The sequence below is a fragment of the Zonotrichia albicollis genome, chromosome 18 (genome assembly GCF_047830755.1).
Source record: "Zonotrichia albicollis isolate bZonAlb1 chromosome 18, bZonAlb1.hap1, whole genome shotgun sequence".
Lineage (NCBI taxonomy): Eukaryota > Metazoa > Chordata > Aves > Passeriformes > Passerellidae > Zonotrichia > Zonotrichia albicollis.
The window spans coordinates 2,469,046-2,489,990 of NC_133836.1; the positions used below are offsets into that span (position 1 = coordinate 2,469,046).

At 56.2% G+C, this 20,945-nt stretch overlaps 1 protein-coding gene across 4 annotated transcripts; it reads left to right on the forward strand.

Annotated features, from left to right (window-relative positions):
* Window positions 1-7,388: 7,388 nt before the first annotated feature.
* ABCB9 (ATP binding cassette subfamily B member 9) lies at window positions 7,389-20,840 on the forward strand. Of its 4 annotated transcripts, XM_074553986.1 has the most exons (13): window positions 7,389-7,529; window positions 8,963-9,653; window positions 9,961-10,075; window positions 10,526-10,656; window positions 11,706-11,911; window positions 12,287-12,484; window positions 14,042-14,170; window positions 15,282-15,470; window positions 16,003-16,176; window positions 17,562-17,721; window positions 17,813-17,949; window positions 19,037-19,435; window positions 19,467-20,840. In XM_074553986.1, the coding sequence occupies exons 2-12, from the start codon at window positions 9,041-9,043 to the stop codon at window positions 19,394-19,396; spliced, it is 2,412 nt and encodes an 803-aa protein (XP_074410087.1). In that variant the 5' UTR covers window positions 7,389-7,529; window positions 8,963-9,040; the 3' UTR covers window positions 19,397-19,435; window positions 19,467-20,840. The 4 variants fall into 4 exon arrangements, with proteins under 4 accessions (XP_074410087.1, XP_074410084.1, XP_074410085.1 ...); XM_074553983.1 differs by having other exon boundaries at window positions 19,037-20,840; XM_074553984.1 differs by having other exon boundaries at window positions 7,410-7,529; window positions 8,966-9,653; window positions 19,037-20,840.
* The last annotated feature ends 105 nt before the right edge of the window (window positions 20,841-20,945 follow it).

A 20,945-nucleotide genomic window follows, 5' to 3' on the forward strand; every position in this document is an offset into this window, starting at 1 on the left:
GCTACGCCCAGAAGTTCGTCGTGGACGGTGGGGACCGGGGGCGGCGCGGGGCTCTCGGGCTGCCCCGGGGGGAAGCGGGCGGTGCCGGCCCGGCACACCGTGGGGATGGATGGATGTGCCGGAGGCTCGGCGTGGAGAGGGGATGGGGTTTCTGGGCAGCGCCATCGCGGCCGCCGCTCCTCGGGCCCGGCACCGCCTCACGGGCACCGAGCGGGCTCGCGTCAGCACCGGCGCTCCACGGCCGCCCCGTGGGGACCGCGGTTCCTTTGTGGTAGCGGAGGATTTCACACAGTCCTGGGTGCAGAAAAGCTCCGTGCGTGGGGGTGTTTCCAGTTTCCAGGGGCAGCCGGAGCTGCCCAGGCAGAGCAGCCCCCGAGCCGTGTCCCAGCTGGGTTCCCCACTGTGCAAAATGAGCCTTTTCTGGCGGCTGTGCGAGGGCGGTGTTGCAGCCAAACCTCTGGCACCCGCAGGCGGCTGCCTCTACTACGTGGGACCCAAGAAGGAGGAGAAGCGCGAGGTGATCGTGGACCCCGAGCGGAGGCGCCAGGTGTTCCTGGAAAGCCATTTCACCGAAATCGGGAACCACCTGGGCCAGAAAAAGACCGTGCACCGCATCCAGAGCCGGTACTACTGGCTGGGCATCGTGAAGGATGTTGTGGACTGGGTAAGTGGAGAGCAGTGACCGTGTCCGTGACACCGGTGCTGGCAGCAGGCCCGAGGCAGCAGCCACAGGAGCGCTGGTGCAGGGGTGATGTCATTGCCTGTGCATGTGCTGGGAAACCACACACCGAGCTCTCTGCAGGTGAACCTTGCAGCGTCCCCAGGCAGCTGGGCAGCCTGGATGTCTTCCTCTGAGTGTCAGGAAGCCTCCCCAGCCTCCTCGTGCAGTTTTGATCAGCATGGCAATGTGGGGTTGTTTCAGACAAGTTGCTGAGTCCACCTTTGGGCAGTTTGGATTCTTTCCAGAGCTGCCCAATTCCCTAAACTATGGCAAGAGGAGGATCTCAGTGTCTGCTCAGCTGCTTTGCCTTGCCTGTTTCATTGCTGGCAGCTCCCTGCAGCAGGACTCTGCAGCACTGTGGTTTAAGGAGTGTGCTTGCATTGCATGGTCTGAGCTCCTGCAGCATCCTAGGGCTGAGGATTTCTCTAACCAGCACTAGGAGGTCAAAATACAATGAAAATTCGCCTGGAAACTGGGTGAGAAATAGCTTAGCTGTAGGCAACGTTGAGAAATTTGGTTATTGTGTCAGAGAAAGCTGTCAGGTGAGCCTTGAGAAAGGTGAGATGCGTCAGCCTGTTGTGTTTCGCCCTCTTTTTTTCCTGCACCTCGTTATTTTGTTGGGAGAAGGGAAAGTGCTGAGCCCTGCTGTGTGTCTCACGGTGCAGTCTGAGTCTGACAGGATCCATCAGCACGTTCCCAAGCCCTTTGATCCCTCTTTTCTCTCTCCAGATCAAGATGTGTGAAACGTGCCAGAACGCGGAGCACAACAAGAGCGTGGCGCGGAAAGCCCGGCCCGTCAGGGTGGAATCCCCCTGGGAAGTGCTGGGATTAGACATCCACGGTGAGTGAGTGTGAATGTCTCAAGAGGCTCTCGGGGCTCCTCCCTCCAGCGGGGAGCGTGGCAGACCTGCTGCCGCTGCCTCTGAGCAGGTGCCAAGGAGGCCACAGCAGCCGCCCAGGCTGCAACCCGATCCCTGGGCTTGGCTGGGCTCCCTCTGCACGCACCGTGAGAGCTGTGGGCAGGCTCTCTTCCCCAGAACTGAGGCTCCCATGGGTGTATTTTTGCTGACCAAGGTCACCAAAAATGTTCTGGCCAAAGGACATTGCAGAAGAGAGTCGTGGTCACTTCCGCAGCGGCTGGGTTTTTCACTTTGCCCATTTGGGGGATATGAAGGCATCACATTGATTTTTTTTTTTTTTCGATGGCTGTTTATGCAGGGCCTTTTCCTGAGACAAGCCAGAGCAACACACACGTCCTGCTTGTGACTGACTACTTCACCAAGTGGGTGGAGGCTGCTCCTCTGCAGAAGAAGGATCCCTTCTCTGTGGCTAAAGCCCTGGCTACTATTTTTTACAGGTGGGCTCCTCTGCTGTTGGTTACTTTGCACCTCTGCAGTTGCAGAAATACCTGGTGTCCTCAGCATGTTTTCCTGTGAGAGCAGGAACTCTCCCTTCTGCAGGAGAGACCATGCAGTGGCTCTCAGTTGCTCTTTACAAAGTCCTTGGGAAGAGCCTGCTATCCTCCTGTTATGGGCAGAGAGGAAAGAGGCAGAAATGTTTCTCTGAGTAGCCCGAGGCCAGGGGAGCTCTGTCCCAGTTCTCTGCAGAAGCTTTAAAGCCATTCCCAGATTTCTCCTAGAAAGTGTTTGTGTCACCATGTGACGTTGTCCTTGTGGAAAACAACGTGGGGCCAGTGGAGATTTGAATTCAGAGCAAGAAGCTGCTCTCATTTCTGCTGCTGCTGCCTCATCATTCCAAAGCAAACAGGCGTGGCTGGTTTGGAGCAGAGGGACCAGCAAACCTCTCTGCTCTTGGGGAGGTCACAGCAGCCTCAATAGCACCAGCTCCACTGGAGGGTCCTGTCCCCTTCCTATCCCTTTGCACCCATAAAGATGGAACTCCTTGGGCTCTGCCTCAGCTGATGGAGTAAAACCAGCTGTGTGTCCTCTTCCTGCCCAGGTTTGGCGCCTCCAAGAACATTTACACCAGTCAGAGCTGGGACTTCTGCGAGGAGGTAGGTGTGCTGTGGGCTGGTCCTGGGGGAAGCAGAGTGACCTTCAGCAGGCAGCAGGTCCTGCAGGCAGAGCTGTGATGTGCTGTGTGATGGGGGCGAGGCACTGATCCTGCCGTATCCCTGCCCCTGTTGGGAGTGGGAGCTGATTTGCCAGGAGTGGGAGCTGATTTGCCCCTGCTTTCACCATGGCAGGGATTTGAGGTTGTAGATCAGTGGTGCAAGTCCTCTCTGCTTAGAAGGAAAGACCATGTGCACGAAATTCCAGCCCTACCCTGGGATTAACCCAGCTTCCCAGTGCTGTGGAGAGCTTCAAGCACGAGAGCTGTCATTGCAAAACATTTTCCCAGGCTCTAATTTTTCTGGGGAGCGTTTTCAGACTGGCACGGGGCAAACAGTGCCTGTCCTGGCACAGGGGGGACAGTGCCTGTCCTGGCACAGGGGCAGGGCCTGTCCTGGCACAGGGGGCAGTGCCTGTCCTGGCACAGGGGCACAGTGCCTGTCCTGGCACAGGGGGCAGTGCCTGTCCTGGCACAGGGGGCAGTGCCTGTCCTGGCACAGGGCAAACAGTGCCTGTCCTGGCACAGGGGCACAGTGCCTGTCCTGGCACAGGGCACAGTGCTTGTCCTGGCACAGGGGGCACAGTGCCTGTCCTGGCACAGGGAGGGCAGTGCCTGTCCTGGCACAGGGGCACAGTGCCTGTCCTGGCACAGGGGGGACAGTGCCTGTCCTGGCACAGGGGCACAGTGCCTGTCCTGGCACAGGGGGGACAGTGCCTGTCCTGGCACAGGGGGCACAGTGCCTGTCCTGGCAGAGGGGCACAGTGCCTGTCGTGGCACAGGGGGCAGTGCCTGTCCTGGCACAGGGGAAACAGTGCCTGTCCTGGCACAGGGGGGACAGTGCCTGTCCTGGCACAGAGGGGACAGTGCCTGTCCTGGCACAGGGCAAACAGTGCCTGTCCTGGCACAGGGCAAACAGTGCCTGTCCTGGCACAGGGGTGGCAGTGCCTGTCCTGGCACAGGGGTGGCAGTGCCTGTCCTGGCACAGGGCAAACAGTGCCTGTCCTGGCACAGGGCAAACAGTGCCTGTCCTGGCACAGGGAGGGCAGTGCCTGTCCTGGCACAGGGGGCAGTGCCTTGGAGGCTGCTCTGGGGCTGACACGCCGTGATCTCCGTGTTCTCCCAGGTCAGCCGGCACCTGTGCGAGCGCTGGAACATCTCCCAGCTCCTCACACCCACAGAGCCCACAGACCCCCCCAGCCCTGGTGAGCCCAGTGCTGAGGTGCTCAGGGCCTCCATCTGCAGCGTGGTGAACGAGAAGCCCAGCGAGTGGGACGCACACCTGGACCCCGTCCTCTTCGAGTTCCGCACCTCGGTCAACTCGGCCACCAAGTACAGCCCCTTCTTCCTCATGTTCAACAGATACGTGTGCCTGTCCTCAGAGGTAACTGCCCGCCCAGGGGAGCCCTGCAGGAGCTCTGTCACTGCCGTGGGTGCAGAGTAACTCCCAGTCTGTGCCTTGCAGGTGGATTTTGTCAAGGACTCTAAAGAGCAGGGGGCTGGCTCCGGTAAGGCCGACGGCCTCCCACCGTTCACAGCCACGGTGCAGGAGCAGCAGAACGTGGTGAAGGAGATTGTAAGTCTTGTGGTGCCTTGAAATCGTTTTGCAGCTAAGTCCAAGCCTGGCCTGAGAGGAGAGGTGGCAGCTCAGTGTGTGCCAAGGGCAGCAGGAGCAGAGCTGGACCCTCTGGGCCAGCAGCACAGGGGAGCTGCTGGTGGGGCTGCTCAGAGGTGGGTGATGAAATAGGAGGGACTGACTTGCCCCATCAGGCTAATGAGAGCTGTGTCCCAGCCTGCCCAGCTCCCTGCCTTGTAATCTGCATCCCAAATCAGCCAAGGGAGTCCCTCCCTAGGCAGGGACAGGAAGCCTTCAGGGAGATGCTGTGTAACTGCAGAGGTTTGAAGCAGCCCTGCTCCAAAATGAGAGGAGGTTTGGGCTCCCATGAGGAATAGTGGCCCAGTGGGCAGGGAGATGGGCTTGGAGAGCAAAGTCAGCATGCAGCTCCTGACTGTCTCTAATGTGCTGGTGACCTTGGGCAGCTCATTTTGTCTCTCTAGTCCTTGGTTCCCTCACTTGAAAAATGACCTCAGTGTCCCCTGTGAAGTGCTTGGTGAGCTGTGTGCCAAAAAACCACAGACAAGGCTCAAGTGCTTTGTTTGCTCAGTCATTTTTTCCACTCAGGGTTGTGTGGTTCTCTCTGATCTCACCTGGACTGTGGTTGTTCTTGCCAGGGAACGCCAGAGGGAATATGGGACAGGAGGAAGGAGGGCCTGGGAACAGGAAATGTAGGATCTGATCCCTTTGGCAGCTCAGGTTCACCAGCTCAGCTCCTCTTTTGTGGAATGGAGCTGCAGATCCTGGCACAGGGCACTGAGAGCTCTGTCCTGTCCTGAGGGAGCCTCTGCTGTTGGGATCTCTCCTGCATCCAGGCAGGGATTGGGGCTGCAATTAACAGGAGGTGAGAAAGCTTCCCTGGGCTCTGTGGCACTCCAGCCTAGATCCCCTTCTGCCCTCTGCTGACTGACAGCTCTGAGTGGAGTTGCAGTTTCACGTGTCAAGGTCTCCTGCTGGTTTGGGTGGTGAGAACAAGGCTGGGAAGTCCCTGCTGGGTCCCTCCCTTGCCCCAGGTGCATCCAGCTGTGACACTGCCAGCTCTCACTCACTCTCAGCCTCTCTTACGAGGAGAGACCGTGGGAGCTGGGCCTGCTCAGTCTGGAGGAGACTGAGAGGGATCTCATCAACCCACAGGAATATCTCTGAGGGGTGTCAGATCATTGTGCCAGGCTCTTCTCAGTGGTGCCCAGTGACAGGATGAGGAGGAGTGGCCATAAACTAAACCACAAGAAGTTCCACCTCAACATGAGGAAGAGCTTCTCTCCATTAAGGTGGCAGAGCCCTGGAGCTGCCCAGGGAGGCCGTGGATTGTCCCTCTGCGGAGACATTCCAAACCCACCTGGACACGTTCCTGTGTCACCTGCTCCAGGTGACCCTGCCTGGACACGGGGTTAGCCTGGGTGACCTCCAGAGCTAAGGATTCCAGCCCCAAGGATTCTGAGATTCTGGGATTCACTGAGCTTGTGCCAGGGCTGAGCTGGTTGCTGAAGGACCCCTGGCAGCCCAACCCCTCCGTTCTCCTGGCAGGTGATCTCCAACATGAGCACGGCCTGCAAGCGCGAGCGCAAGGGCGTGAAGAGGAAAACGCGGGGCCTGCCCTCTCTGGCCTTCAAGGTGGAAGACAACGTGTTTGGGGGCAGCCCTGGCAGCTCCCTGAAGAAGCTGAAGAAGGGCCAGTTCGTGTCGTTCCAGATCGAGACGGTGCTGCCCCCTGAGCAGAGCGTGGCCGGCGGGAAGAAGCCCAGTTAACCCTGGGCGTGCCGGGGTCCTGCGGCGCGGGGACAGCAGCGACTGTCCCAGGGTTTGTGGCCTGGCTGCGTGGGAGTGCAGGGTGCAGACGTGCCTGCTCTGTCCTGGGAGAAGGGAAGGGGAAGGTTCAGACAAGGGGGTCTGTTCAGTCCCTTCCTGGTGCGGGTTTGCCCTTGGATCATCCCTCGGAGCGAGGGACGTGGCACCGTCCTGGCAGGGAGAGGCTCGGTCCTGCCAAAAAGCTCCACCTCGACTGTGGCTTGGGAGTTGCCCTTTGGGAGGGACTGGGTGCAGAGCAAAGCCCAGGAGTGATCTGGGTGCAGGTGGAAGAGAAGCAGAAGCCAGACCTGGCTTAGCCACGGACAATGTTTCCTGCAGCTTAGAAGTGTCCCTGCTGTGAGCCTGAGCCAGGAATAGTCACTCCAGGTCTGACTGTGCTCCTGGTGGATGTGGGAAGGGCTTGAAGTGAGAGATCTTTTTGGTTTTTAATGGTTTGTTTTAAGCACTTATTAGCAGAAATAAAATCAACAACAGAATGTGGTATTTTTGGTTTTGGTTATCCAGGCAAAGTTAATTTGTCTTTTGTAACGTCACCATTCTGTTCTCCAGAAATGGTGCAAACTCCAGCAATCCTGACATCTGTGCCTGTGCTAGTGAGGGTCACGGGTGTTTTTAAGCCCAGCACTCCAAAAACACCTGGAAATTTTGGGATAATGACACTGCCCCTGTCACCTGTATAACTCACCTGGATGCATAGGTGCTGTCCAGGGAAGAGCCTGAGCCTTTTCATTCCTTAAGAGTTGGAGTGGGAGGTGAAGGGGAAAATAATTTACAAGCTGGATTTCTTGAAAGTGGATTCCTCTGTGTTAGGGGTTAATTAACACAGAGGGTCCTTGTCAAGTCCCTCTTGAGGGGTTAATTAAACCCACCGAGCCCCTGTTTCAGGATTAACTTAAAATATTATTTCGAGCTCTTTTCCCGGTTGCTTTTGAGCCAACTCCTGTGTTGTATTTTCCCTCTCTACTGCAGAAATGACATGGTATAATCAATAAAATAATTTTAAAAATTTAAAAACGTGTATTTGGGGAGGATAAAAAAACCTCCTGAGACGGGGAAAATTCCGGGGCTGCCTTTGCCGCGTCGGGGCGGGGTTTACCGGAGCGGGGGCACCGGGAACCCCCAAATTCGGGGTTCGTGGGGATCCCCGGTGCCGCTGCTCGGTCCGGCCGTGGGCGGGGCCGGGCGCGCGCCGCAGGAGAGGGCGTGGCCGGGGGCGGGGCCACGGCGGAGCCACGCCCAGCACCGACCTTGTTCCCGGGACGCGCCGCCGCCGCTCGGAGCGCGCTGATCCCGCCGGTCCCCGAGCCGCCGCCGGTAAGGGCCGTCCGGGCGGGCCGGGGCTGAGCTGCTCGGGAGGGGGAGCCGTGCGTGGGGGTCCGGCCGGGCTATGGCGGGCTCGGCCCTTCCTGGGTGTCTCCCCCGCCTCGGGACGTTCTTCTGCGCGGGGAAGGCGGGATGCGAGTGGGGACCTTGGGTGGCTCCAGCTCGGGGCTGGGGACACTGCTGAGGGTGGTGGGGAGCTGCGGTGGCTGCCGCCTCCTCCTCCTCCTTCTCCTCCTCCGTGGGCCGGATCCGCGCAGCTTTGCAGCGGATGGCAGCAGCGAGCACCCTGGGAAGCGTGTGCTGCTCCTCCCTGGCACCGCTGCTCTGCTTTGCGTCCATCCCTCCTTCCCCACCCACCCCGTAAACCCCTGTGCTTCCCCACATTGCAGCCTCTGCCCTGTTTTCCTGCGCTTTTTAGCTTTTTATCCCATTTACCCGAGCGGCTCTCGCCCAAGGGCGCAGCTTGCCCGGTGCCAGGGCTGCCCTTGGTCCCTTGGTTCGGTTTTGGGGCGCTGCGGTCGCGCAGGCCGGAGTGTGGCGGACACATGGCTCCCTTAGCGCGGTGCCTCCCGCACTGTGCACCGTCACCAGCTGCTGAGCCAGCACAAATTTCGGGATCGGGCACCTCCCTCTTGCCAAAGCGTGGCTCCTCAGGGCACGGCACCGGCCCAGGTGAGCGGCTCGGAGCAGGTCGGGCTTTGCGCCCTTTGCCGGCTCCGTTCGGAGCTTGCCCCGCCATCGCAGACCGGGCGGCAGCGAGGGCAGTGTCCCGCCCGCCCGGCGCCTTCCTGTCCCACGGGACGCCGCCATGGAATTCCAATCCCTTTTTAATTTCCTCTCGGGATTTTTGTTGTGTCATTGAACTGCGCGCTGACTGCACAGCGGGTTCAGTGCTACCCCGAGTTAATATCCAGGAGGGCTGGGGACAGTAAGGTGTGGCAAGCTGCGCTACATATGATTTAGTCTTATTTTGATGGGCGGGATCCGTTGTAGAGCTGAGCTGCTCTCCTGTCTGCGTTCCTACGGTTTTGGCTGCTTGGTTTCAGCTTTGTCCTGGGAAAGGTGGGCAGGGACTCTGGGATCATGACTGTCCAAGTTTAACACCTCCACGGCTCCGCAGCACAGGACACGTGGCTGCACGGATGTGATGGCAGCCACCACAGCCAGATTCCCATCGGGATGGGCAGATTTCTGCTTTGGGATTCAGGATGGGTGAAGGCATCCGGGAGGAGAGTTTGTCTTCCTTTGTGCCGCTCATTTAATGAAATACCGCGTGCAGCAGGGGAGGGGAGGCAGGTGCAGGTAATGGTGTCTGGGGTCAGGATGGGTTGGTGGGGAGCTGGCATAGTTGTCCTCCCGTGTCCTTCCCTTTTCCTGCCTCCTCTCTGAGGTAAATAACCTCGTCCCCCTCTCTCACCCCACAGCAGAGGCCGACATGAGCCCGTCCTTGCTGTGTTAGGGCTGCCCCTCCCCGTGTCAGTGACCCCAGCCCCACGGTGACGATGCGGGCCTGGAAGGCGGTGGCCAGCACGCTGGCGCTCAGCGGGGCCGATGTCGTGGTCACCACGCTGCTCTACACACACGGCCAGGGCGGCCGGAATGTCCTGCAGGACCTGCGGCACTTCAACATCTTCAACTCGCTGCTGGACATCTGGGGGGGCTGCCTGTACCGCAGCTGCGTGCTGCTGGGCGCCGCCATCGGCGTGGCCACCAACACGGCCTACGGGCCCCGGCGCCTCCGGGCCTCGCGCACCTTCATCGCCGTCGTCTGCCTCCTCATGGGCATCTACATGATGGTGAAGCTGCTGCTCTACTCGGAGGTGCGGAAGACCATCAGGGACCCCTGGTTCTGGGGGCTCTTTGCCTGGACCTACGTGGCGCTGGCGGCCACCTTCGGGCTGTGGCAGCTGCTGGCCTGCGTCACCTCGTCCCGCGAGGCGCTGGGGCCCAGCTCCGAGTCGCGCGCCGAGGTGGAGGAGAGCTGTGATGGGGGCACCCCGAGGGACAAGAGGGAGGAGGCAGCAGGTCCCACCATCCATAAACTGCTGTCCTACACCAAGCCAGATGCCTTCTTCCTGGGCATTGCCTCCTTCTTCCTCCTCGTGGCCGCCCTGGGTGAGTGAAGGGACCAGGCAGGCCGTGGTGTGCTCCCATCCCCACCAGGAGGGATGGAGGAGCCTCGGTGATGGGGCATGGAAGCTCCCTAGGATTGCTTTTTTGGAGGTGCTTGGTGGCACGTGCTGCATGGGGAGGGTGAAAAATGCAATGGGGCAACACCAAATGCAATTGGGGATAAAATACACTGGGAGTGCAATGTCCCCATTGTGTGATGGCCGAGTATCTCTGGGGTGGGAATGTCCACAGGCTGTCAAAGTTGGGAAGCAGTGGGGCTGAACCCCCATGTCCTGTGCTTGTCCTGCAGGAGAGACCTTCCTACCCTATTACACAGGGCTGGCCATCGATGGCATCGTGGTGCAGAAGAGCATGGATCGCTTCTCCACAGCAGTGCTGGTCATGTCGCTGCTCGCCATAGGAAGGTAATGCAGGGGCTGATCTGGCCCTGGCAAGGAGTTTGGGGTTTTCCCACAGGAGCTCGTGGTGATGGTGGGCACAGGCACCCACTGCACCAGTTTGCTGCCAGGCCCCAGGGATGTGCTGTGAATTCTCTGAGCAGAGAGGCCGTGGCTGGCAGTCACGAGGCCTTTGTGTGGCCCTTCATGTCCGTCTGCTGGAGGTGAGGGAGCAGGAATGGACACAGGGAATGGGATCCCTGGGGAGTGCTGTTCCAGCAGTGCTGCGTTCCTTCCCAAAACTTGTGCCTAATGTGGTAAGGACCAACCACCACTGTGTTGGTGGCACCAGGAGAGGTGTGGGCTGGTGATAAGTGGTGTCAGCACTGCCCAGGCCCTGGGCCAGGCGTGGGGGTGTTGGTGTGGCTGAGAGGGTTTCGTGTCCATGGCTCTATAACATTTCTTATCTGCAATTAGCTCATTTGCCGCAGGTATCCGGGGCGGCGTTTTTACGCTCATCTTTGCCCGGCTGAACATCCGCCTTCGGAACTGCCTCTTCAGGTCCCTGGTGTCTCAGGAGATGAGTTTTTTTGATGAGAATCGCACAGGTTGGTTCCTCTCTCCCCTGGATTTGCTCTAACCCCTCTATCCCATCCCAGATTTTTTTCCCCGTGGCTTGCTCTACTGTCATGCAGCACACTGGGGGCAGCCAGAGGCGGCACCCACTGCTCGTGGTTAGAAATAGGAGCAGAAAGTTCTTCCCTTTCTGTTGCCTCCCACCGTGGGGATGTCCCATTGCCCCCCATCAGCCTGGCACCCAGAAGTCCCACCCCCAGAACTCCCATTTCCTTCCTCCCATCAGTGCCTATTGGTGGGCTGCTCTCCAGCTCTGCTCCTGTCCCTGAAACCTGGGATGTGTGAGGCTTGCTGGGTGTGCTTGTTGCTTTCCCTGCTTCCAGTTCAGTCCTGTCCCAGTCCCAGGCCGTGTGTGCCACTCTGGTGTAACTTGCACACATTTAATTTTGTCCCAGTGGTATTTTTAGCTTTGAGGCTGTTGCTGTATTTAGCAGTCACTGCACAGTGCCTTGGTAGCTGAGGGCAGCAGAGATGTTACTGCAAGTGGGATACGGGTAACCCTGGACTTGCACAAAAGCTTGGGAATTCAGCTGGACTCAAACACAAGCCAAGGATTGAGGAGCTCAGAATGGTGTTTGCTGGCTGTAACACTCAGCTCCACCAAAAGGCACCGCCAGAGCTTCATCCCTCAGTAGCTGTCCCATGTCCCCAGGTCCCTTGGGCCAGCTCCAGGCTGTGGGCTGTGTGTGGCCTGTGGGCTGCCCTCCAGCACAGGATGCTGCCACATGAGCAGCTGCCACTTTGCTGTCCTTTAGCCACCCTTGGTGACCCAGGGATGTGGCTTGTGCCTGCAGGTGCCACCTCCTGCTCCTCGTGCATGCAGCAATCCAAACTCCTTGTTTTGCTTTGCATCCACAGCGGTGGAGAGTTGCTCCCCTCCCACGCCACCCCTCAGACCCCCAGCTGGTTGGATGGGCAGCTCCATCTGGCCCCTGGCATGGGATGTGGGACACGGTTAGGCAGTGACCTGCCGTGGTGACACATCCCTGCTCTCCCCTTCCCCGACCCCTCGTTGCTGCAGGGGACGTCATCTCCCGCCTGACGTCGGACACGACCATCGTGAGCGACCTGGTCTCCCAGAACATCAACATCTTCCTGCGCAACGTGGTCAAGGCCACGGGCGTCATCTTCTTCATGTTCAGCCTCTCCTGGAAGCTCTCCCTGGTCACCTTCATGGGCTTCCCCATCATCATGCTGGTGTCTGATGTCTATGGGAAGTACTACCAGGTAGGCAGGAGCAGCTGGCATTGCCACAGTGCTGGGCTGGTCCCCTTGTGAAGCCATCAAGGAGCTTGTGGGTGGCCTTGGAGCCGGTGGGAGTGATGCTGGAGTGTTTTGCTGCCAGCATTAAATCTGTGAGGGCAGACAGGTGTAGCCTGGGCTCTTACCTTGCTTCCTGCTCAGGAGTGGAAGCATCTCATGTCTGATAGAAGAGGTGGCTGGGCTGTGCAATGTCCTGTATAGATCTGCCTGTCCTTGTGCCATCTCTCCTTCCACTTTGGAGTCACTGGTGGGGTCCCAGAGCCTGGGGTGAGTGGGGAAATGTGCCATGGGCAGCCTGGCACCCGCTGAGCTCCCTCTGCTTCCCCCTGCTCCCTGCAGAAGCTCTCCAAGGATGTGCAGAGCGCTCTGGCCAAGGCCAACAACACGGCTGAGGAAACCATCTCGGCCATGAAGACCGTCCGCAGCTTCGCCAATGAGGAGACGGAAGCCAACGTGTACTGGCAGAAGCTGCAGCAGGTGTACAAGCTCAACAAGCGGGAGGCCATGGCTTACACCTACTATGTCTGGTCCAGTGGGGTAGGTTGTGACCCTGGGGCTCCCTCCGTGGGGCTGGGGTGGGCAGGGGGGTCTCTCCATATCCCAAAGCACACGTGGTTCTCCTCTGCTCCCAGGGAACTCTGCTTTCTGCTGCCGGTGATCCCCAGGCTCTCAATCATTTGTTATTTTTATCCATTTATCCATCAAAAGGCATGGATAAAAATACCCTCCAAGGCAGCATTGTGTCGTTCCATGGAGCTGCCTGTTTTCCCTTCTTCCAGTTCAGATGGGGCAATAACTGACAGGAGCTGAAGGTGGTGGAGCAGCCCATGGCTGCGTGGTGCTGCAGTGCCTGCCTGTGCCAGGGCTCTGGCTGGGAACAGCCGCGGCGTTGGTTGAGCTTCTGCTCGGCAACGGAGATCTTCTGTGTGTGGGTGGTGGCAGGGGGAGGCTGCTGGGCTCTGCCTTTGGGCTTTTTTATTATTTTTCCCCCCCGCACTGCAAAATGCTTTTTCATCGTTTAACACCAGATGGTTTGGGATTTCTCCAGGGCAAAACCCTCATGCAAGGCTGCCCTTGTCTCTGTGCATTCGGGGATGGAGGCAGTCGCTGGTGAAGGGTCTGTGAGTTACAGTGCCTTCATGCAGCTGTGAGGGACTTCAGGGCTTCCCAAGTCTGGAAACAAAATGGGAGCATTATTAGCATGGTTTCTGGGCTCCCAGGTGAAGCTGGAGCATGAGCTGGGTTGACACTGATCCTGACAAATCTGAGAAGGCAAAAGCCCTCAAAAACTGCTCCTGCAGGGCTCACGTAGAAAGAAGGCAATGGATACAGCTCAGCCCTGGTAGGGTCTTGGAGGGAACGCAGGAGCTTAAGGTCAGACCATGGCAGAGCTATAGAGGAGGCATTTTTTCCTCCTGTATTTTTGTCTGTGTGAATTTACAACCTCTTCTGGTCCCACAGGGCACCAGGGCATCGCTGCTTTTTGGAGCACCTGGGCAGCATGGAACAAAACCAGCTGAATAAAAGGAGCTGGTATTTTTGTCACATCAGAGCTGATCTGTCTCCTTTCTGGAGTAGGTGGTACCCCCCACAGACTTGAGGTGACAGCTGGGGTTATGCTTCAGGGACTTGTACAGGCAAGGAGGATATTCTGCATTAACTCCTGGCTTGATTTTGTGTTCTAAATTAAAATGTGTCACACTCGTATAGCGGAAAGTTTATTTTAGTGGTGAGGTGACTGCATGCCTTGGATAATTTGAACATAGATTATTATGCTTGAAGATCTCAGTCCAAGAGAGTTCATGAGGTGCTCTGTTATTTCAGATAAATTCTGCCTCCTTGGCTGCTGTCCCTCGGGACTTGTTTTGTTGAAAGATATCTGCCCAGCTCCTTAAATCAGCCCATGTACTTGAGTTGTTTTTCTCATTTCCATGCTCGCTCCTAGGGCTGTCAGCTGCTCTGTCAGATATCCTCAGCTCAGGGCTCAAAGAATAAATGTCAGCACATGAAGTTTGGGCTGTTGTGTGAATAATGACAAATGCACCAAAATATCCGTTTGTCCTTGCTGATTCTGGGGTGTTTTCTTGCTTTCAGCTGACCCTGCTGGTGGTCCAGGTCAGCATCCTTTACTACGGAGGGCACCTCGTGATCTCTGGGCAAATGACGAGTGGAAACCTGATATCCTTCATCATTTATGAGTTTGTCCTGGGGGACTGCATGGAGGTGAGTCAGTTTTAGCAGGGAACCCCAGAATGGGTTGTGTTGGAAGGCACCTTAAAGCCCATCTCATTCCAGCTCCCTGCCTGGGCAGGGACACCTTCCACACCTTCCCAGGCTGCTCCAAGCCTCATCCAACCCGGCCTTGGACACTTCCATGGGTGTGGAAGCTTCTCTGGGCATCCTGTGCCAGGGCCTCCCCATGCTCTGGGCTACCCCTTCTATCTCCCAGAAGGTCCCAGGGATGGATCCAGTGCTGATTTTCGCATCACTCATTTCTTTGGTGCTGTAGCAGATTCTCTCCTCTGCTCCCCATTCCTCCCCTGCTGTGCTCTCACAACCCTCATGTTCCTGAAGCAGCTTGTCCCCCAAAAAGGCAGCTGGGAGCAGAGGGGTCAGGCTGGCCCTGCTGAAGGGCAGAGCCCTGGCTGCCTGCCAAGCACATTTCCTGGCCTGAAGAATGAAGGGATTACAAAGCTGCCTGTTAAATTTCAGGCTTCATTAAAAACTTAATTATATTACTTTTTTTTTTCCCTTTCCCAGGAATAGGCTGCAAGCTGCTGCGTTGGCAGCACATTAGCAAGATGGGATTGTGGGTGGGATGGTGGAGCCCACCCAGGGCTGCCTTCCCCTTGCAGAGGCAAAAACTTGGCTAATCCAGCCAGGAATGATCCAGTCGAGGTTTCCTGACAGCCGAGTGTGGTTTTGGTGGTGCTTCAGCCTCTGTGCAGGGGCAGAGCAGAGCTGGAGGCAGCTTGCCTGGCTCTCACCATCTGCTCAGATCACTGCAGCTTCTGCTGGGGTTCCCAGGCTGTGGTTTTGGTGTGGATTCAGTTTGGTTTGAGGGGGTTTTCCCCCTCCTGGTGGGAGGGGCAGTTAAAGTACAAATTGTTCTGCAGCTCTGGGTTTAATATTGAAAAGCACCCTTCCCTTGGGCTGTCCATGTATCCCTTCCATACCCAACAGAAGAGGGAGAGTTTTCCTTCCCTGTGTCTGATGCCTGCAGCCAGCATCAGGCGATGGGAGACTTGGGAGTGCCTCAGCCATCCCCTTTGGAGTGGCACTGGCTGATTCCCCATCTCCTGGCAGGGTCTCACCGCTGCCTCTTCCCTTGCAGTCCATCGGCTCCGTGTACAGCGGCCTCATGCAGGGCGTGGGAGCTGCTGAGAAGGTTTTTGAGTTCATTGACCGCCAGCCCACCATGGTGCACGATGGCTCCCTGGCCCCGGATCACGTGGAGGGCAAGGTGGAGTTCAGGAATGTCAGCTTCTCCTACCGCACTCGCTCTGCCACCCAGGTCCTCCAGGTGAGCCCCGTGGGCACTGCCAGCACCAGGTGCTGCTGCTCCTTCCTGCCAGGAGCAAAGCCCAGCTGTGGGGAGGTCAGCTGCCTGTCAGAGATGGGTACAGGCAGCCTCAGTGCTTGCTGGAAAGCAGATTAAAAGGAGCAGCGGGTGTTTAGGGCCGGCCTTCCTTACAAGGAATGAGATTTATTAATAAAAGCCTTGTTCCCTGCTCAGGCATTAAACATGTCAGCGTGGTGCAGGGCTTTGTGCCAAGCTGCCTCAGACTGCTTCCGTGGGAGAGGGGCTGGGATCATGAGACAGGGGGAAGAGGCAAAGAGGTCAGTTTGCTTTTTAGAGGACCTGCTACATCAGCAGGCAAATCTGAAGCAATTTGGAGGCTTTTTGCTTCCTCAGAGCCAGGAGAAATGGCTGATGTGGCACATCACCAAGGCAGAGGGGCACTCTGGCCAGATTCTGGCTCCTTCTCTTGTGTAGTGCCCCAGGACGTTGAGAAAAGCCTGGAGCTGAGCACGCTCTCCCATCCCTGTTGCAGGACGTGTCCTTCACCCTGCACCCTGGCAAAGTGACAGCGCTGGTGGGCCCTTCAGGGAGTGGGAAGAGCTCCTGTGTCAACATCCTGGAGAACTTCTACCCGCTGCAGGACGGGCAGGTGCTGCTGGATGGGCGTCCCATTAACATGTACGATCACAAGTACCTGCACTCCGTGGTACGAGCCACTGATACTGTATTCTGCTGGGGATGCCTGAGCTCTGCTTGGCCCACCTGCCACCTGCAGGGCTCTGAGGGGATGCATGGCACTGCTGCACGTTGCTTTGGGTTTCATCTGGCACAAATGTCCAGAAAGCTGGAGGCTGGAAGTGGTCCAAGAAATGAATTTGGATAATTTGTGGGGGCGGAAAGGAAGGGGATGGAGGGTGGTTTCAAGGGGAAGGGGAAGCCTTCCAAAAACAGAACAAAAAACATCTTTTGTTTGGTATTTTTTGGCCAACACAGTAGAGATATGTTTTTGGCTGTTGGATTAATTATCATCTAAATTGGGTTTGGAAAAATAGTTTTGTATTCCTCCAGCAATTTCTGCCTTAAGATCTTAGAGTAATTCTCAGCTAATGGGGAGTTAAACCTCTCAGGATCCTGGCAGCAGCTGGAGCACCAGAAGGGCTGGTGCTTTGCCTAGGAGAGGGGTCTGGGCCCCTCAGCTCTCATCTGTGTGTCAGCACAGATCAGCCTTCATCTCCGCAAGTAACTGCCTCCTTTGTTTGCCCCCAGAGCAAATGGCCTCAGCAGTCAGCAGGAAAACCTGAAAACAATTGATCAGAGACAGGCAGGAAAGCCAAAGTCACTGTGACTAATTTACATTCCCTGCCCGTACAGAGCGAAAATCAAAGGCCAAGCAAATCTTTCAGTTTAGAAAGCCTGGTGTGGTGTTAGGGGCATGGGGAGAAATCAATTAAAATATGACCGTGTCTCCCTGGCTCTCTCCTGCACAATTCTGAGTACTACTTTGAAAGGTTTGATTTATTCCAATATCAAGGGTTTGATAAAGCAGCTGAACGTGGCAGTGAACAGCCATCGCTGTAAGGCAGGACAGGGAGACTGTTGCTAAGCAATTAAGGAATTGCAGCAGTTACCTCCCTAACTTGCTCATTTAGGATTAAAAGATGCAAGAGGGCTCATTCACATGGCCCAAGTGTGAATGAGCCCTTTTGGCCTTGAAAGGAAAATCAGCAAGGGCCTGGGAGAGGGTCTCTCCAGCCTGACTTCTCCCAGCAGAAGTGGTTTTCCATTCTGGGAAAAGCAAACAGTGATGGCAATAACAGACCTGGAGCAAAACCACAGCAGGCTTTAGGAGGGGGAAGCCCATCCCAGATGCCAACATCCCAGCATTGCATCAGGTTTCTTTCCAGCAGAAGGTGCAGACTGGGCACACTGACATTGGCATCCCCACTGGAAGCTCACCATGAGCACTTCTCTATCTTGGTTAATGACATTTCTATATCTGTATATTATATCTATAGCAGGAACAAGTATCAATGGTCTGAGGTACCATGCAGTGCATCTGCTCTGAGCCCTGCTCTCCCTTTGCTCCTGCAGATCTCCCTGGTGAGCCAGGAGCCCGTGCTGTTTGCCCGCTCTATTGCAGACAATATTTCCTATGGCTTGGCCTCAGCCTCCTTCGAGTCCGTGGTCCAGGCTGCCCAGAAGGCCAACGCCCACAACTTCATCACCGAGCTGCAGGACGGCTACCACACAGGTACCACCCGCTGCTGCTGGGGCTGCCAGCTGCACGTCCTGCCAGCTCCGGGATTCCATTCTGACCCCTTCCTCTCTCCTTGACCCAACAGAGGCGGGGGAAAAAGGAGCTCAGCTGTCAGGGGGGCAGAAGCAGAGGGTGGCCATTGCCAGGGCCCTGATCCGAGCCCCTCCCATCCTCATCCTGGACGAGGCCACGAGCGCGCTGGATGCGGAGAGCGAGCACGCGGTGAGTGCTCTGGGGCCCTGTGTTTGGGACAGAGAGGGCTGGGAGGGTGCCCTGGTGTTTGGCACAAAGAGGGCTTGGAGGATAGACTGAAGCCTCAGTTTCCAGCCAGTGGACAAACTTATTCTTGATATGTGCCATCAGAGGGTTGAGTGAAGCGCTAATTCCGTAGCAAGAATTTTGTTCTGAAAAGGAAATATTTCCATGCTCACAGCAGCCAATGCCTGACAAACCTGATGAGGTAGGGATCTTTGCTGATTTTATTTTTTCCAATGTGGAAGGTGTTAATTGGCATACAGACTCTCTGCAGCCTTTTAGGACAAGATACAGAGGAAGAGCCTATAAAATGGTGCTGCAGCAAGGAGAGTAGGAGTGACTGAGCTCAAATCCCAGCCAAGGCACAAAGGAAGTCACGCTTGCAGGAAAAGCCTTGAGCATCCTATAAACTAGTTTATCTGTCTGGAAGTTTGGCCTCCCTGATGCAATGACACAAGGGAAAGGCTGTTCAAGGTTGGGATTTGAGGATGTGCCTCCAATCCCAGAGGACAAATCCTGCTGGGGCAGCACAAGTGTCTGACCTTGGAGCAGCTTGCTGCCTCACAGGCCCTCAGTCACGGGTGTGGTACCTGATGCCAGCCCAGGGTTGGTTTTGGCTACCCAGGGGTGTCAATGTGACCTTTGCCTGATGGCCACCTGCCTGCCTTTGGACGTCAGTGCTATTGTGTCTTGACTGGAAAAAACCTTCTCTTGCCTTACCTTGATATACTGAGGAAAAAATCCTGCTTTACTCAGCAGCTGCTTTCACCAGATATTGGCTTCCTTCAGTCTCTGCCAGCACTACGTGGCCTCCAAATTTGGGGCCCAGCTGTAACAAGTCCCCATCTTGCAGGACCAGACCTGTGCTCGTAGCTCACCTGGCTGGACTGAGATGATCTTTGGGCTGCAGCTGGGAGCTGGGCTGGACATGCTGGTGCTGGCAGTGCTGCAGGGAGCAGAGCAGAACCCATCCCCTGTGCAGAGCTTTCTGGCCAGAGCCCACAAAGCTGCTGCTGTCCCAGCGGCCGGCCACTAACGCCTTTTTTCCCCGCAGATTCAGCAGGCGATTTACGGCGACTTGCAGAACCACACGGTGCTTGTCATAGCTCACAGGCTGAGCACTGTGGAGAGGGCACACAACATCATTGTGCTGGACAAGGGCCGCGTGGTGCAGCAGGGCTCGCACAAGGAGCTGATGGAAGAAGGAGGCCTTTATTCCAAGCTGGTGCAGAGACAGATCCTGGGGCTGGAGGGGGGCGGCACGGACAGTGGCCAGCCTGCAGCCCGGGGGGACGCGGCCAAGGCGCCCGGGGGGCTGGAGGAGGAGTTCAGGATAGACCATTCCCATCCCCATTCCCTGCCGGCCGCCGCCATGGCACAGGACGATTTCACCAACGCTGCCGCGCCCAAGTGAGGGCGGCCGGCGCTCGGACGCTCCCTGGGATGGATGGAGGTGGCAGAAGGAACAGCTGGGATGGATGGAGGTGGCAGAAGGAACAGCTGGGATATGGAGGTGGCAGAACGGCGCCGCTGGCTCGCCCCACGTCACACACCCTGCACACCCCAACACACACCATAGAGCTTCCTGCAGGACGCCTGCCAGCCAGCAAAGCAGGGATTCACTCGAGGGAATCCTTAGCAATTCTCAGCATTTCTACTGGGTTTCTTTTCTTACTTCCAGTAACTCCTCTCGACTGGGACTTTTCGCCCATCGATCTGCATGTGTAACTGCTATTAACTGTAATGGATGTTAAATGCATGCGTGGTGGGGGGGACGGTTGAAAACCCCTCCAGGAATTTCAGGGGGTGGCTTTTGTGGCTGGATAGAAAAACTGACTGTAAAGCAAGGTCCTGCTCCCTCTGTCAGTCTATGGGGCTAATCCAAAGTTGGCTGAAGCCTGTAGGGAGTTCCCTTTGGCTTTGGTGAAAACTGGATCACTCCCATGGAGCTGAACGCGGGAGAGTTTTGCACTGAGTGCCTGCAGGCTCAGGCTCTCAACCATTGCTGCTGAGCTTGTATTACGTAGTATCCATCCTTGCTGGGACAAGCCAGGGGACCGGGAGGCAGATGTTACTTTCTGGTTTGCTCTTGGTGCTTGGTGGGTGTTTGTTTTTAAGGATGAAACGTTTTACCATATCTGGGTTAGGTTTTGGGGCTTGGGGGTTTTTTTTGTTCGATTTGTTTGTAGTTTTTTAACGTTATTTGTGTGCACTGTGCAATGTCTGTCTGGCGCCAGCATCCACTGAAAATTGGTCTGTTACTTCAGAATTTTTTTTAACTCACAACCCCGGTGCTGGTGTGAAAAAAACCACTACTAAAGACAGGCAAAAAACACTAAAAAACAGCACTTTATAAATCCCACCAAAGCTTTGTTCAGCTTCAGGCCATGCTAGCGACTTCACTGCATGGGAAATCCGTTCTGTCACGTTCCTTGAAGTCCAGCTTCAGCTGCCTGAACTTTATAATGTGTTTCTTTGAATATAATTTATTTTAGTATGAGGGACAGAAAGAAATGTGTTGCTCCTAGCCCTTTGGGGTAATGGCTCTGGCTTAGTAGTGTTATCCTGCTATAGATTGATGAAAAATCCTATGCAGCCAGGCAAGTGCTGTTTTAAAAATAGCATTTCTAAGGGAACACTGACTTCAGACTCTGCATAGTTAGGAAATTCTCTCAAGCACTTTAGCTCTCATGTTTTCTGATACTTGAATGCTGCTGCATTTTCCTTTCCAGCAGGTTTGCATTTTTGTTATTGGCAATGTTTTGTTTTCATTTAGTGATGTTTTACAAACTCTAAATTTAGTGTCCTTGAGGGAGGGATGCTCAAAAAAAAAATAAAATACTACCTCTGCCACTCAACGTCGAGCCGCTCTGGTTGGGGGTGTTTTTTGTTTTCTGGGTTTTCCAGGTAACGTTCATCTGACACCACAGCTGAATGCAGCTGCTCCTGCACGTGTTCTGGGG

Coding starts and splice junctions, on each gene's coding strand:
- ABCB9 (XM_074553983.1), top strand. CDS start 9,041: ATGCGGGCCTGGAAGGCGGTGGCCAGCACGCTGGCGCTCAGCGGGGCC. Junction 9,654..9,960: donor CCTCCTCGTGGCCGCCCTGG/GTGAGTGAAGGG, acceptor CTTGTCCTGCAG/GAGAGACCTTCCTACCCTAT. Junction 11,912..12,286: donor TCTATGGGAAGTACTACCAG/GTAGGCAGGAGC, acceptor TGCTCCCTGCAG/AAGCTCTCCAAGGATGTGCA.